Raw genomic sequence first — 15842 nt, 5'->3', positions numbered from 1 at the left:
TCCTTGGGCCCTGCACCCCATGGGAGACCAGGAAAAGCACTTGGCTCCTGGCTCCTGCCATCGGATCAGCGCGGTGCGCCGGCCGCAGCGCGCTGGCCGCGGCGGCCATTGGAGGGTGAACCAACGGCAAAGGAAGACCTTTCTCTCTGTCTCTCTCTCTCACTGTCCACTCTGCCTGTCAATAATAATAATAATAATTTACTTATTTATTTTCATTTTACTTGAAAGGCACGGAGTGGGGAGGTATCTTTCATTTGCTGGTTCACCCCCATATGCTTGCGACAGCCAAGAATGGGCCAGGCAGAAGCCAGGAGTCCAGAACTGAATCTGGGTATCCTAAATGGGTGACAGGGACCCAAGAACTGAGCTGCTTCCCAGGGTGCACGTTAGCAAGAAGCTAACTTGGAAGTGGAGGAGCCAGGACTCTAATCAGGCACACCAGTAGGAGATACAGGTGTCCCACAGAATATCTTAACCACTGTGCCAAATGCTGGCCCCTTAAAAGTATATTTGATTTCGGGGCTGGCCACCACCTGCAGTGTCAGCATCTCATATGGGCGCTGGTTCCAGTCTCAGCTGCTCTACTTCCAATCCAACTCTCTGCTGTGGCCTGGGATAGCAGTGGAAGATGGCCCAGGTCCTTGGGCCCCTGCACCTGTGTGGAAGACCCGGAAGAAGCTCCTGGCTCCTGGCTTCGGTTCGGCACAGCTCTGGCCTTTTCGGCCAGTTGGGAAGTGAACCTGTGGATAGAAGACATCTCTCTCTCTCATTCTGCCTCTCCTTCTCTCTCTGTATAACTCTGACTTTCAAATAAATAAATAAATCTTTAAAATGTCCTGTGTATGACAATAAAGCAAATAACTATCCCTGAGATATAGGAACCTTAATAATTGGATGGATGGACTACTGGTAGCATTAAGCAGACATGGTCCTGGGTGAGCCTCCCGAGGGTGCCTGAACACAGCTCTGCTGCGTGTGGAAAGCAGGAAGGAGGGATTCCCAGAAAATGTCTGCTTCTCCACCTTTGACATTAATAGTGAAGTGATGACAGGAAAGCAGAAAGACAGTGAGGAGAAATCCATGCAAGAAGGGCAGTGCAGACTCTTGTGTTCCTGAAATATGTACTTTAATTGGACAGAACTCACAGCTCTCTGGGTCTCATTTCAGACTGTTGCTCATTTGGGAGAAAAAAAAAAACACCCTGGGGGCTGTGGCTGTGGTGCAGCCAATTAAAGCCTAGACCTCCAGGGCAGGCATCCTGTCCCGGCAGCTCCACTTCTGCTCCAGTTCCCTGCTAATGCACCTGGGAAAGCAGCTCTGGCTGTTGCAGCCATCTAGGGAGTGAACCAGCAGATAAGAGACCTCTCTCTCTCTCTCTCTCTCTCAACTCTTTCAAATGAATAATAAAGCCAAGCCCACTTCCCCCAAGCTATACATGTGAAAAATGTTGCAGGATTCACTTGAAGTGAGTTTTGATCCCTTTTGAATGAAAATACTTGGGGTGGGGGTGGGGGGGAGGTGTTTGGCACAGCTTTCAAGACACTAGGATGCCTGCATCAGAGGTCCCTGGGTTTGAGTCCTGGCTCTGCGTCCAATTCCAACTTCCTGCTAATGCACACCCCAGGAGGCAGCAGGTGTCAGGTCAAGTAGTTGGGTTCCAGCACCAATCGAGCTAAAGTCTCCAGGCTTCATCCTGGCCTGGCGCCAGCTCTTGCTGGCATCTGGAGAGTGAATCAGCAGATGGAAATATCCTTCCTTCCTTCCTTCCTTCCTTCCTTCCTTCCTCCCTCCCTCCCTCCCTCCCTCCCCTCTTTGAAAAAACAAAAATAAATACAATTTTAAAATGCATAGAAAACACTCCGATGGCTGCCATTGCAGCCTCGGTTACTTACACTTTTATGGGACTGCGCTTACCTGCAAGGTTTTGTTTTTATTCAGAAGTGGGGAGGTTAGAGGAGGCAGAGGAAAGAAAGTGCTGAGAAGGAAAGCAAGGACAACACAGCCCAGGGAGGGGGAAGAAAGGGAAGCAGAATGCAGAAAACAGAGCAGGGGCCCAAGGTGAACCGAAGTTCATCTGCGTCCAGTTTCACTCAGGAAATGCTGACACCAAGATCCAACGATTCGTGTGCTGAGAACCACCTGCTCCTGCTCAACTTGGTGCATGCGTGTGTGAGTGTGCGTGTGTGTGTGTTTAAGATTTGTTTTATTTATCTGAAAGGCAGAATTATACAGAGAGAGACAGAGATGTTCCATTCACTGGTTCATGCTCCAAATGGCCTCATCAGCTCAGGCGGGGCCAGGCTGAAGCCTGGAGTGTCACAGCACGGAGCCAGGAGCGTCTCCCAGGTTTCCTGCGTGGGTGCAGGCCCTACTTCCCCAGGCACCTAGGCAGGGAGCTGGATCTGAAGTGGAGCAGCCGGGACTTGGAACTGGCACCCATGTGGGATGCTGGCACCCAGGCAGCAGCATCCTCTGTGACACCACAACACCAGCACCCCTATTCAACTTCTATTCAGATTCGAAGGCTCTGCTCACTTGGTGGCATGAAGACAGGAATAATGGCAGGATTCCCACAGAGAAATTAGTAATGCAACAGCTACCAGAGGCCACAAGGGGGAAGAAGTCGTGGGATAGGGGACTTTCTGCCTACTTGCCAGGTTGTGCAGTGTCCTCTACGACCCCTTGTGACTGTCCCCCATAAATCTAATCAATCCGTCAGAACTTGATGCCTACAAAAGATGGAAGTAACAACCAGCGCAAGTGTACCTCCTTCTTTGAAATGACCTTGAATTCAGTCCAAATGAGCAATGCAGCAGTCGAAGTCTCTCAACTGAGAAGATCGGGACAGAAAGTGCCCTGCAAAGCCAGTGAGCCGCTCAGGCCTGCCCTAACCCATTGTGTGTCTCTGGTTCTCATATACGGGATCAAAACGTCTTAGCTTACAGTTGGTGACCTGAGGAGCTGGCGTTGTGGCATAGCAGGTAAAGCTACTGCCTGTGATGGTGGCATCCCATAAGGGCGCTAGTTTGAATCTAGGGCTCTGCACCCACGTGGTAGACCCGCAGGAAGCTCCTGGCTCCTGGCTGCTGGCTTCCACCTGGCCAAGCTCCAACCATTGCAGCTCTTTGGAGAGTGAACCAGCAGATGGAAGACCTCTCTCTCTCTCCCTTGCCCTCCTTCTCTCTCTGTAACTCTGCCTTTCAAATAAATAAATCTTTAAAGAAAACAATTAGTGACCCAATAACCTGGCCCTTATTTGTCAATTACCCTTTATTTCTTACAACTTCCTAATATTAAGCCTCCCCTCCAGCAAAGCCAGCTTCTACACTATCTAAGATGTGGAATTGCAGAGTAACAGGCTTGGAAGGAACCGCAAAGACCATGTGGTTGAAGTCCCTCACGTTACAGGTGAGGAAGCTAATGTCACAGACCAGAACCCGCTGGCATTCCCAGAACTAGGATCCTCTCCCTCTCCCTCTGGCGGGAAGGTTACCATGCCCACAGCTGGGCCTTAGGAACTAAGCAGTGAGCACGTGCGTCAGAGGCGGAAGGTGACGAGTTAGTCTGACTCAAAGTCCTTTCTGTTCCCTCTGGAGGTACAGAGAGCGAGACCCTGAACTCTGAAAGACACGGTGCCTCCCTGGGAAACCCTTAGCCGCTTCTCTCCAGTCTGTAAGGGAATGGTTTCTGAACAGTCAGCCTCCTTCTGACCTCTCTCCCCTTCCCTTTCAAGGCAGGGGGAGGTGCTGGCCAGGACCAGGTGCCCTTTGAGTGGTAAACAACATCTGTAGAAAAGACCCTGAGAGGGGATCCCAACTGTCTTTATTCCTAGAATCAGGGCTGGGATTAGGGTAAAGTGATTGAGTCACTCATTCCAGCTATGAAAGTTAACGGGATATGAGAAAACTCAGTAGTCAAGATAAATAATATTTAAATGCAACACTAAAAACTAGTACAGTATAATCCCTGGAACAGATACTTAAATAACAGGATTTGATCTATAATAGTACAACTCCTATAATTTGACTACCTCTGGGTTCTTTTTTTTTCTTCTTTTTTGTGTCCTCTTAAATCTCGCCCCTGAAGTGAGTGTCTCATTCACTTTACCTTAATTCTAGTCCCGCTTCCAACTTACTCTAGGCTCTTATCAAATGACTCAAACACAAGGAACAAAAAGTAAAATCCACACACACTGAGTTTCTGGTTTCATTCAGTAAAGACTTCTTTATTGAAGCAAAGCGAAACACTTAGAACTCTGCCATCCTGGCAGGACAACTTCACTCCTATAAGCACCCATTTCCTTCAGACCTTGCCTCAGGGACAGCCAGCCCCAGAGCCCCTGAGAGAAAAGAGGGCAGCAGAGTCGGGTGTCCAGCTGGTCATTCAACATAGCCCTCGAAACTAACCGGCCCCAAGTCATCGCAGGTCACCTGGATGAAGGCCTGCGTGGGGGAAATGCGGTACCTGCAGGCGGGGTACCGCGTGCCCTCAATGAGCTCACAGACCGTCACTCTGAACTTGGTCTCGCTCTGGAAGCAGAATATGGTGGAATGGTTGAGGCAAGCCACCCTCTTGGGAGACATGCAGATGCTGTTGATTTTCTGGGGCCTCTCGTGGATGAACACGTGCTCCAGTTTGCACGTGTGGTCGGGCTCCCTGATGAGTCTCTGCTGGATCATGTGGTTGCAGTACCGGACAGGAGCACTGTCCTGCGGGTAGTCCACGTGCAGGTGCTCCAAGGTGAACAGCACTCCGTTCTCATTTAGCTCATTTTCCCAGAACAGAAGCATCAAGAAAATGATCACCATTAGAACCATCACGGGTAAAATTCCCTTCACATCTCTGGCTTTCACTCCTGTGGAGGAAGAGAACGCAGGAAATCACAGAGGATCCTCCACGTTCTCACCCTCTCCGGTTCCTAACAGATCTCCCACCTTTGGGACAGCGTCTTTCCTTCTCTTTGCTCCTTAAAACTGTGCTGAGCCTACAAGATCCAGCTATGGGTACAGACCCCGCAAAAATGCCCTTGCTGGCCATTTCAGCCCTCTGAGTTTGTAGTTAACTGTTCTCTAATTCCTCCCCTTGTGTTGCTTCTACGACCTTCTACAAGTCCTTCAGAGCGCTTACCACAGGGCTGAAGGCACAGCAGGTGCTCAAGCATACCAACCACTTCCTGTCCCCGAACATTCTCTCCCCAGATCCCACCGGATTCCACATGCTTTAATTCTGCATGCCCGTCCGTGCCTTCCCAGTCCCTCCTGGCGTCACGCCTGCTTCGCTCTGTGCTAGTGCCTCTCACCTGCCCTTTTGGCTGTCAGTCTCACAGGTAACATATCCTTCTGATCACGAATCTGAGAGAATACCTTGTGTCTCACTGCTTTCTGACAACTGACCGGGAGCAGGCTGAGCGTAGGGAGGGGGCGAGCAGAAAGGGAGGGACCTCTAAGGCGCCTGCTTGGCTGCCATTGGGAGCAGCCGCCTTCGGAGGGCAAGTCCAGTAGGCAGGTCTGGAACGCAGCCTCACTCAACAACCGTGGGCATTTCAAAAACATTTAACGGAGGTCTGAAGTGTGCCAGGCACAATATTCTCTGCTTTCCAATCCAAATTTCCAAACAGTCCTGACTACAGACCGGTGGCGGAGCTGTTATTTACAAATGAGCTGCAGAGAGGTTGGGAGTGAAAAACGGGACTGAGTGCTTGAGTTCCAGCTCCAACAAGTTCAATCCCCACGTGGCATCCAGGATGGGGCAAAACCAGTGCCCTGGCATTAGCACGGTCTGGACAAAGTCCAGGGCTTGTGACTCATAGGACCACACTGGAACCACCTGGGGACTGAAGACGACACTGGATTCCAACCTGCTATAGGATGTGACAAGGGTCGGGGGTTATTGAGGGACCCCACCCCTCTCATATAGAGCAACATTTGGGAACTACTAAACTATGGTGTAGTTGGGAAACTTTCACAGGATATGAGAGAATGGGGACCCAGACTGGACCCAGCTGTAGTGGGCATTTAGGGAGTGAACCAGCAGATGGGATCTCTCTCAAGATCTCTCTCTCTCTCTCTCTCTCTCTCTAATTCTATCTTTCTCAAAATAAATAAATAATGTTTTTTAAAAAGAAAAGAAATGAAATGAACTCGATGACTCAGATGGCAGCTCTGTGACTACACGTTTGAATGTCCCCTCGCTGAGGGAGGCAGCCGGCCATTCAGCCCGGAGTCGGGGTAAACAAGGGAGCTGCGTGCTGGCTGCCAGATCGGAACTCCCAGAGTCGGGCGTGCGCAGGAGCAGCCCCGCGAAACGGCCTAGGGACCTGGCGTTCCACTCACAGGGTACCTCGCTGTTGAAGACGAGGCACGATTCACCCCTATTCTGCTGGTGGCGGGTGCCCAGGGCTGTGTGTGACATTGCAGGGCTGCTCTCCAGACAAACCGCTGAGCACTCTTGGCCCTCCCTGCCCTGCTCCCGGGCGCAGGTGCACGCTCACAGCCCAGAGGAGCTGCGCCGGGCCTGGGCAGGGCGTGTTCTAAGTCAGAGACCCGTAGTCTCAGCCTTGCGGTGAGGGCTCTCGGCCACACACACGGGAGCCTCTGTCCCTGCTTGGAAAGACCCTGCGCCGCTCCTCGTTGGACAGATTTCTCTGCGTTCCTGGAGTGCTCACCGCCGCGTGACAGCCCAGGCAAGACCAGGCTGGGCCGAGTTGCACCAAGCGTGTCTTCCTCAGAGCTGCACGGCTGGCCCAGCCCTTCTTCCTTCCAAGGCTAAGGGTGCCTTGCGCATACCCTAGCTGGGTCCTGGCCCAGCCCCAGGCCCAGCCGCCAGAGGTCCCTTGGAACCTTCACAGGAACACACACCTCAAGTGTGTGCTTTTAAGTGGTCACTCCTGGGACGAGGAGCACAGGCCGTGCACAAGAAGTCTCCCAGGAAACCACTCTCCCTCCCTGGGCTGCTCCCGGCCTGAACTGACCCGGCTCCCTCTTGCCAGGCGGACACCCCCAGGTCTCTCGGCGGCGCAAGCCCTCCGCGTTCCGCGGGGTGCAATCCCACGCACGCTTCCCTTGCTTAGCTAAGCCGTCCGGGAACCCCCAGGGGGAGTGAACAGCTCCTGTTCTGCTCGCGTGAGACCCTGTGTTTTCCTTGTGGCCCTTATCACCGGCACGCTAAGCGAGCGAGAGTTCTTGGTAGTTAGAAAATTTGCCTGTTGCGCGCGGGCAGAGACCGCCTGTGTCTAGCTGCCTTCAGGAATCTGTTTCAAGCGCAGCGCCTGGGATACGATAGCGCTCAACCAACATGTGCTCAGTGAGCACTGAGGGAGCAAAAGGATGGGTGAGTATATGGCCCAATGGAACTATATTTTGCTCTTTATAGTGTCAGAGAGCTTATCTGCACAGACCTCAGTAATCCCTCTTGAGGGTAACTTGGGTGAGAAAGCACCATGTGGGCGTAAGGTTACGGGGGGGGGGGGCGCCCACCTCGTCCCAGGCAGGACCATGCGGGCACGGGCCAGATGACAACCAGTGGATGAGACACAGCTGGAGTCACAGCCTGTCTGCCCTTAACCTGAACCCGGGCACAGCCACTCCCAGCTGTGTGACCTCAGGCCACTGACGTCCCTTTGGAGCCTCAGTTTTCCTTCCTGTAAAATGGGGGCACTAACGCCAACTTCAGGTAGAGAGCATTAGCATTAAATGAGTCGGCAGTCAGGGCTCAGAGGGAAAAAAAACAGATTGATGAGAGGAACGAAAAATGCTGATTCTCTACTTGCTGCTCACGGCCTTAGGTCTGCGGCTCCTCCCTGGATCCCTCACTTCCTCTGGCAAACCCTAGCTCGGGAGATCTGCTGCTGGCTGCTCTCTCTGCTTGCTGCTTTTCTATAATCATGACATGCCTTCTACAAAGTAAGTCTCTCAGCTTAGCGCATGAACACCACTGCCCTGGACAATGACGCAGATGTCTTCCCTATAAATTCCACCCCCACCTCACATACTCAGGGAGAGGCTCAGCGAAAAAATAGAGGGGTCTCTAGAAATCAGCACTTGTTTCACAAATTCTCCTTCAAGACCCTGAAGACCTGTGGCAGTACCTGGTTTGTCCACGAGAGGGCAGACTTCCCCAGGCTGTTTGCATGCCCGCTGCAGTCTATTAAGGAATTTTGCCACCTCCAGGCGGTTCTAATTCCCCGTTCCATATGTTGCCTTCTGGTCCCTCCTCCATCGTCCCCACACACCGCCAAAGTTAGGCTTAAACAGCCCTCGTGATGGATCCCTCATCACGGAAACCCGGCTGAGTGAGGTTGACCAAGTCCTGCGGGCCCTTCTTCCGCCCCAGGTCTCCTGCTCCTCTCGGCTCTTGCTCTCGGGGGTTTCTTTGCTCGTCTTGCAGACTCCTACAGAATGGTCCTGCTAAGAGCCATGCTGCAATAAGACCCCAAACACCCTGGGGTCCAGCGTTCGCTCAAGGCCTTAGGCGCGGGATGCAGCCCTGTACGTCAGCTGCTCTGCCCGCCGCAGGGCCGCAGCGGGGTCAATGGCACCGACCCCCGGCCCCCGGCCCCCAGCCCCCTGCCCCCAGCCCCCGGCTGGCGGCCGCTGAAGACTGCTTTGTGTCTTTACGTCCAGGTGGAAGCAGCTTCCACAGCCTCCTGAAAGCGCTTAGAGCGCCACACTGTGACCAGAAGGAGAGCTGCGCAGAGCACCAGGGTGCTTAGTGTGGAAAATGGAATTAAAAGATAAGTTTATGTAGCTTTTAAAAAAGATTCTGTTTACTTGAAAGGCAGAGTTACAGATAGATAGGGAGAGAGAGAGAGAGGGAGAGAGAGAGAGAGAGAGAGAGAGAGAGAGAGAGAGAGAGAGAGAGAGAGACCTTCCAGCCAGGGTTGGGCCAGGCTGAAGCCAGGAGCTTCAGCTGGGTCTCCCACATTGGTTGCAGGGGCCCAGGGAAACTTGGGCCATCTTCCGCTGCTGTCCCCAGGCCATTAGCAAGAAGCTGGATCGGAAATGGGGCATCCAGAACAATAACTGGTGCCCATAATGGATGCTGGCGTCGCTGACTGCAGGTTTACCCGCTGTGCCACAAAGCCAGCCTAAGGTTAAATTTTGAAATGTGAAACCATGCATAGCTTCGTCATAGACATTTGCCGTGGACTTCTGAAGTGCCCTCTCCCTTCTCACGTGTGCACCCACCCTCCGCAAGGACGGCCTATTTCTCACCCTGCAGGAGCCCCTCTGTCACAAGCCTTCCCAGCCCCCACGCGCCTGGTCCCCCCCACCCCCAGTGTCACAGGACCAGACCCCTCTTCAAAGCCCATATTATTTTTTGGTTTAAAGCAGCAGTTCACACAGTTCACTAACCAGAGTTACTGACTGTTCGATGCTAAGCACTGTTGCAGCCGCAGTGGGCAGCCGTGCAGAGCGCTAAGAGCGGGGCCTCACGGACATTCCGTTCTGCAGAGGGAGAATTCAGAAAACCAACAGCAGTGGTGACAGCAAAAGCCAAGCCGCAGTGGTGCAATGAAAGCAATTAGGGAAAGGGGAGTGGAGAGCAAAGGGGCGGGAGCTGTGGCATCTGAGAGGTCCGAGGAGTCGGCTCTGATAGGTGGCTTCTGAGCAGAGGTCTTTAAAAAGTGAGGGCTGAGCCACGCCCATATGGGCAGGTGCAAAGGCACTGTGGTAGGCAAGTGTGGGGAGCTCAGCAGGATCCTTCTCACTGCTCTGTGGAACACAGAGTCCTAGGGCTCAAGGACAGCAGGGAGTCCTGCTACAGAGGTGCCGCCGCCACGCAGGTGGAAATGGCAGTGGCCTGTGCCACAGCAGTGGTGGCGGAGGAGGTGAGGGGTGTTTGAAAGACAGAGCCAACCCCACGTGTGGAGGGACTGCACGTGGTTTGCAGGAGAGAGGAGTCGATGGTGATTCCAAGCTCCTTTGCTGGAAGCGGCACCAGAGCGTGACCGGGAGGAGGCGAAAGGTGCCCGTGCTGTCCAGCGCTTGTGCGTCAGATGAGACTGAAGACTGCACGTGAGCTCAGGCAGGGAGGGCACAGGTGAGCCCAGGGGACCCGAGGGCCAGGCCCTGGTGCAGGGATCTAAAGACCCTCCCCCCAACACCCATCCGCATCCTGCTCAGAGCAGCAGGCAGCCCCTGGCCCCAGCTTGGCCCCAGCAGTCAGGTTAACCCCGTGAGGACGGGGTCCCAGCTAAAAGGGGGCGTGATCCTGAGGCAGGGGAAGTGGGGTTCGGGTGCCTGGAGGGAGCGGCGTGCGGGGGCACGCTCTCCAGCTGTGGCCTGCAGAGCAACTGGGCAGCCAGCAGCAGTAGCTCCCCAAAGTTTGGGGATCTTTGGAGAAACAGCCACATCGGGCCCCGTCCTCAGAGCCTTCTGTTTCATTGGCCTGGGAGTGCACCCAGCAGTGAATGGTTAACCATCTTCACAGCTGAGCCTCACAAGGCTTGAACGTGTCCGCTGAGAAAAGTCGTCTTCCTTCCCAACTGTCTACACTGCCGGCAGCCTGCGACAGCCCTGGACCTCGCTGGAGTGTGGGGAGGAGCCCACGCTTCCCGGGACAAGACAGCACCACATGGGTCACCCGTGAGGTCTCAGCACCCACCCACAGCTCGGCCCCAGTGCCTCCGGCGGGGTGGGATCGAGGGCTAAGACCAGGAACACGAAGTGCGCTTCTCCAAGCCGCGAGTGAGCAGTTGCTGCCTAATCACCAAGAAGCTCAAACGCGAAAGGTCGATTGATTTCAGAATAAAGAAGTCGTGGAAGAAATTCTGCATAAATAGTACGTGGCTGTTACTGGCGCTTGCCCTCACTGTTTGCTCACATCACAAGGAGCATTGCCTAAAGGGTAATACGGAAGTCTGAAATAGTACAACATAAAATCACGCTCATATGGCAATATTAAGTGCAGGTGGGACTTCGAATGGCGGTGGTTAACAAGCATAAAATTCATTTCACTATGAAACTGCTAATAGCATAAAATTCATTTCACTATGAAACTGCTAATAGGAGGGAAAAGTAGGGCTCGTCCGGGATTTGAACCCGGGACCTCTCGCACCCTAAGCGAGAATCATACCCCTAGACCAACGAGCCGCTTCTAAAAGAGGGCTATAATTCTAAACTTCAATAAGAAAAGTTTTGGCCACAACCACAGTTCCTTGCAAACTTCTCTCAACGACCGCAGGTCTAGGGCGACGTCTAGTGGACGAAGGCAGCCACTGCAGTCTCGCCGCCCCCGCCGCGGAAGGCCGCGCTCGCCAACTACCCGGTTTTCGTTTATTTTGTTAGGTTTTTGAGGGAAAAAAAAATTCCGGCACCACCAAGAAGGATCTCGCTCCCTGCTTCCCTTGCGGACGGGCCAGAGGTGCGGCAGGGGTCGGGGGAAGGCAGTCAGGGACGGCTCCGGGAGACCCGGTGGCCGGCCGGACGCATCTCTGCCCCTCACCAGAGACGGTCAGCGGCCGCGGCGCCGTCCACGCGGAGTCCCGCTGGCCCGCGCGGCCCAGGCCAGGCGCTCCGTGAACGCTGCACCGGCGCCCGGCGCGGCGTCCTGCGGCTCCGCCCACCAGTCTTGGATGCCGAGCTAAAAGGAAGCAACGAAGAGATGCCAGGAACCCGATAAAAACAGAACTGCGTGCGTCCCGGGGGGCTGAGGGCGGAACGGGAAGAAGAGTGGAGAATCCGGAGGCTGGGCCATCGGGCGGTAGCGTGGCCGAGCGGTCTAAGGCGCTGGATTAAGGCTCCAGTCTCTTCGGGGGCGTGGGTTCGAATCCCACCGCTGCCACATTGGTTTGTTTTTTTTTTTTCTTTTCCCTCTTTGCCCTTCGGCTGGAGCTGTCTGTGCACAGCGGGGATGCGCCGGTGCTGTCACCTCAGAGCCGCTTCCCTGGTCCCTGGGAGGACGCGCTGTCCTGGAACTTGTCGCGGCGTGGACGCCTCACGCAGGCAGGCCGGTGACTGAGCGGGCCTGGGTCAGGGTGTGCGGTTCGCATTTAGGGACGCCGTCGAACGCCCACGGAGCGGCTGCGACCCCCGGCATGGCCGGGAGAACCGCCGCGCGCGGAGCGGTCAGCCAGGAAGACCCCAGCCGAAGGGACGGACTGCAGCCTCCGGCCCGGAGAGGCGCGGTGCGCCCGGAGTCCCGCGGGGTGCGGGCTGCCGGCTGCCCGTTCCTCACACCCATCGCGGTCCCCGGTGACCTCGACAGCAGCCACAGCCGTGCAGCGGTGAAGAGGAAAAAACAAACAAACAAAGCTGGTTTTCCTCACGTGAGGAGAGAACCGGAGCAGAGGGAGTTGGGACGGAATGCGAACTTTTGAGGGATGTTTTTTCTGTGCGGGGAGAAGCGCGCGGCATGGCAGCCGGCAGGGCGGCTCACGGGCTCCGTTCTGAGGACTGGCGCCGCTGCGGTGTTGGCGTGCTGATGGGGCCGGGCCTGCCCGCAGCGGCTCGGGGTTTGGGGCAGGCCGCGGCCCCGTGCCGGGGAGCAGGAGCGCAGTGCGGGGGCTGCTGTGACGTGGGGCTGGCCGCTGCCCTGGAAGCGCTCTGCCCTCCGCCACATCGCCAGGGCCCGCAGCACGTGCGTTCCTGTTCCGCACTGTATCTAAGGAGACACATCACGTTCTCGCTCCCCTCTGCCCCCCGCACAGCGTCACCCACCTCCTCGCGGCGGGGAGCTTCTCCGGGGTCCCGGGACTGCCGACACTGGTTGAGCTATTTCAAAGCAAAACGCAGCTACAGTTTTCAAAAATAACCGCGGGCTCGTCCGGGATTTGAACCCGGGACCTCTCGCACCCTAAGCGAGAATCATACCCCTAGACCAACGAGCCACGGAGCTGACTCGTTTTGATTCTGCCTCAAGGCTCATTCACGTCCTTGAGCGCTGCGCGAACACCCGTGCGCTCGAGCGCCATCTGTCGGCGAGAACGTGCGTCCGTCTGCATAACGTGGAGGCCGCCCGCAACCGTACGCTGCGTGCCGGACCCGGGCCGAGCGGCTTCTGCGGCTACAGAATGGACTCGGCCTCGCGGGAGCGTCTCCCGGAGCAGTGCCGAGGTAGACGAAACAGCAGCGTCAACAACCCCGGGATCCGGACCCTGCGGGGAGGAAAAAAACTACGGCAGGCCCCAGCGAGATTTGAACTCGCGACCCCTGGTTTACAAGACCAGTGCTCTAACCCCTGAGCTATGGAGCCTCCACTCGGCTTTTGCTTCTCCACCTCTCACCTTATAGATTAGTGTGATAAGCCTGGCAGGTGGAGATGCCCAATGGACTTTGAGTTCAAGCAAGAGTCCTGGCTGTCTCTAGTCCTGCAGACCTGGGACGTCTTCCCGCCCTGTCAGCACCTGGACGAGCCTGCCCCTTAGAGCTGTCTGCATCCCTCAGCGCGGTCCGCGATCCTGGGCTCTGCGGGGCGCACCGAGGGTGGGGAGCCGGGAATTCCAGGCACGCGGGTGCACTGCAGGCCTCCCCAGGTACACGCCGAGGGTGTTCGAGGGACAGGGAAGTGACCTGCGCGCTCCTTCCACTCCATCTGCTGAGAAAATCCGGCGAAGGAGGCGAAAAAGAGATGGGCCTCGCTTTTGTCCTCCCTGAATCCGGAGCCCCAAACCCTTCAGTGTGCGTTTTGGGGGGATGTCCTCTCTCTCCGAGTCCGGGGTAGGAGCAAACAGCGACAGGGAATGTTAAAGAGCTTCCCTGGAGAGGCACGCAGATTCACGCATTTTTGTTATTAAAAAAAATCATAGGATAGTAAGACAAAGCATTGTGTTTTCAGTTTTCAGAAACCTCAGTCATATAAGCTGGTAAACAGGAACTGGAAAGTTATTTAACTAGAAAAGATCTCGACTCACTTCTTACTGCGACCAGGGCCGTTGATGAGAACGCTGGAGAAAAGCACTTCTTTCAGTTGTGTGAACCCACTCCGCTTAGTAAGCTTTAGATTCCCTGGCCCCTGGCCTGCCCTTCTGCCACTATTCTGTAATGTTTTCCTTTGTCCAAGATCGAAGTACGTCTTCAAGAAATGAGCGAGGTGATGACTCATTGCCTCCTTTAGTTTTCCTTATGTAAACAGAAGACGATGCAGCTGACCACAGATGTGCTCTGCTTAGTAGGCAAAGCAGGGCATTTGTGGCACACATTCCTGGCTTACGGATGAGCCTTCTGAAGGTGAGATGAACGCACACACGGATGATGGCACAATCTTCTGTACCCTGACCAGGGCCGCTCCTCCCAAAAGTCCTGTGTGTTGCACACCCTCAGGCTTCCTCCAATAGGCAAAAGCCCCCGTGTCCCCCGAAAGAACAAGACTTTGTTTTAACTGAACCAAGAGTCCTGTCTTTATTCCCCATTTGCCTACGTAAGGTACTTCACTGGAGAACACCTCCAACATGATGGGGCCGAAAGACAGACCGCAGAAATAAATGAAGGAGATGGCAGGTTGCCTGACTTTGTTTCTAGAATGGGAAAATCAGATTAAAGCACCTTTGGGTCATAGATGGTGTGTGCGTGTTGGACTGTGTAGGCACTGACTGTGGCGTGCCATGGTTGGAAAAAAACCAGGTCAGTCATTTAACTCTGCCAGGTCTCAGCGTCCTTGTTTTGGAAATAAGTGTTCATGTATCACCTAAGGCTACCTATATGGTCATGAAAGGGAAAGAATACTTCCTAGTATGTAGTACTCCCTAGTATTCAGTTTGTAGTAGGATTTTGTAGCCGATGCAGAAGAGGCCCTCAGGCCAATCGCCGGACGGCTCTCTGTGGGAGCTGGGGACAGAGCTTTCCACGGCAACGTCACGGAGGATTCTGGTAGGAACTTTCCAGTGGTCTACATTAGTGGACAGCATTCGGCACATAGCATACTTCTCGATTCGCTGTGCACTCTGGGGTTTGAGGGCTTGTTAGCATGCCAGTGCAATTCTTCATCCCAACAGGCTACAAGAAGATGCTGATTCTACCGATCCCTGGTCACGCCTTGAGTACTGATTAAGCCTTTAAAGTAACTCTCTTGCTGATTAAGCCTTTAAAGTAACTCTCTTGCTCCTTTACAAATTATCATCACCTGGGCTACTAACAAGATACTGAGAGCAGGAAATTCAAGGCTAAACTCTTCAGCGATGTTGCAGAACGCTGGAGTCGTGACCACCCGCATTCGGCACTGAAGACAGAGGAACGCCACATGCCAGACCAGCACATTGCGTGTGTGTGTCAGCCATCCATGGCTTCAGACTTGGGCAGTTAAGTAGGCAGAACACTGCACTGCACTAGGAAGGCTGAGGCACCTGGCTCGTGAGTCTCGGGACTCGAGTTTGAACTCAGCAACCTCTCGTGTGACCTCCTCTTGAGAGGAACATGGAAGGGCACGTGAGGGCAAGGCAGGCAATATAGAAACACCAGATGATTGAATAGGGGACGCCACACCCTCTGGTTAGTAAAGGACCTTCAGCCTGGGTTCTGGGAGTGTGGCTCTTTCTCTCCTGGTGAGGAAATACACCAATGTCTGTCAAGTGGGGAAACTTGAACTTGCAGCATTCCAGAATCAAAGGGAGCCCTGTGAGGCACGTTGTAGTGCCTGATCTGACACTCGAAATGATCGGAAAGCGCTCAGGCCACTTCCATCTTAAGACTCTTCACATTTGTTTTAAAAAGTCCAAGCAGACTTACAGAAATGGCAGTTTATTTAAATGAGTGTGTTCATCAAATCAGCCCTTCTCACAGAGACCTAAGTGTGAGTGGGTAATCTTACTTGTAGATCTCATCAAAAGTCTCAAGATGAGGTTCCTAGGGCCCATCCAGAGACCCCGAGTCTCTTGTCTGGCACTAGGCATAATATGTCAATAATAT

General features: G+C 54.3%; 1 protein-coding gene and 4 non-coding genes across 5 annotated transcripts; 1 reads left to right on the top strand and 4 right to left on the bottom strand.

Annotated features, from left to right (window-relative positions):
• Positions 1–4204: 4204 nt before the first annotated feature.
• Positions 4205–5687, bottom strand: RNASE12 (ribonuclease A family member 12 (inactive)). Its single transcript, XM_008269303.4, has 2 exons — positions 5300–5687; positions 4205–4855 (listed from the first exon to the last, which is right to left on the bottom strand). Exons 1-2 carry the CDS (start codon positions 5550–5552, stop codon positions 4380–4382), a joined length of 729 nt encoding a protein of 242 aa, XP_008267525.2. The 5' UTR covers positions 5553–5687; the 3' UTR covers positions 4205–4379.
• A 5334-nt stretch (positions 5688–11021) lies between these two features.
• Positions 11022–11093, bottom strand: TRNAP-AGG (transfer RNA proline (anticodon AGG)). The gene has a single exon. It is a non-coding gene; the product is annotated as a tRNA-Pro (tRNA).
• Positions 11094–11702: 609 nt separating this feature from the next.
• On the top strand, positions 11703–11784 carry TRNAL-AAG (transfer RNA leucine (anticodon AAG)). Its single transcript has one exon. It is a non-coding gene; the product is annotated as a tRNA-Leu (tRNA).
• A 973-nt stretch (positions 11785–12757) lies between these two features.
• TRNAP-AGG (transfer RNA proline (anticodon AGG)) lies at positions 12758–12829 on the bottom strand. The gene has a single exon. It is a non-coding gene; the product is annotated as a tRNA-Pro (tRNA).
• A 292-nt stretch (positions 12830–13121) lies between these two features.
• Positions 13122–13194, bottom strand: TRNAT-UGU (transfer RNA threonine (anticodon UGU)). Its single transcript has one exon. It is a non-coding gene; the product is annotated as a tRNA-Thr (tRNA).
• Between the last annotated feature and the right edge of the window lie 2648 nt (positions 13195–15842).

The sequence above is a fragment of the Oryctolagus cuniculus genome, chromosome 12 (assembly GCF_964237555.1).
Source record: "Oryctolagus cuniculus chromosome 12, mOryCun1.1, whole genome shotgun sequence".
Taxonomy (NCBI): domain Eukaryota; kingdom Metazoa; phylum Chordata; class Mammalia; order Lagomorpha; family Leporidae; genus Oryctolagus; species Oryctolagus cuniculus.
Note: the sequence above shows the minus strand (reverse complement) of the source record. Positions and strands in the feature narration are given on the sequence as shown.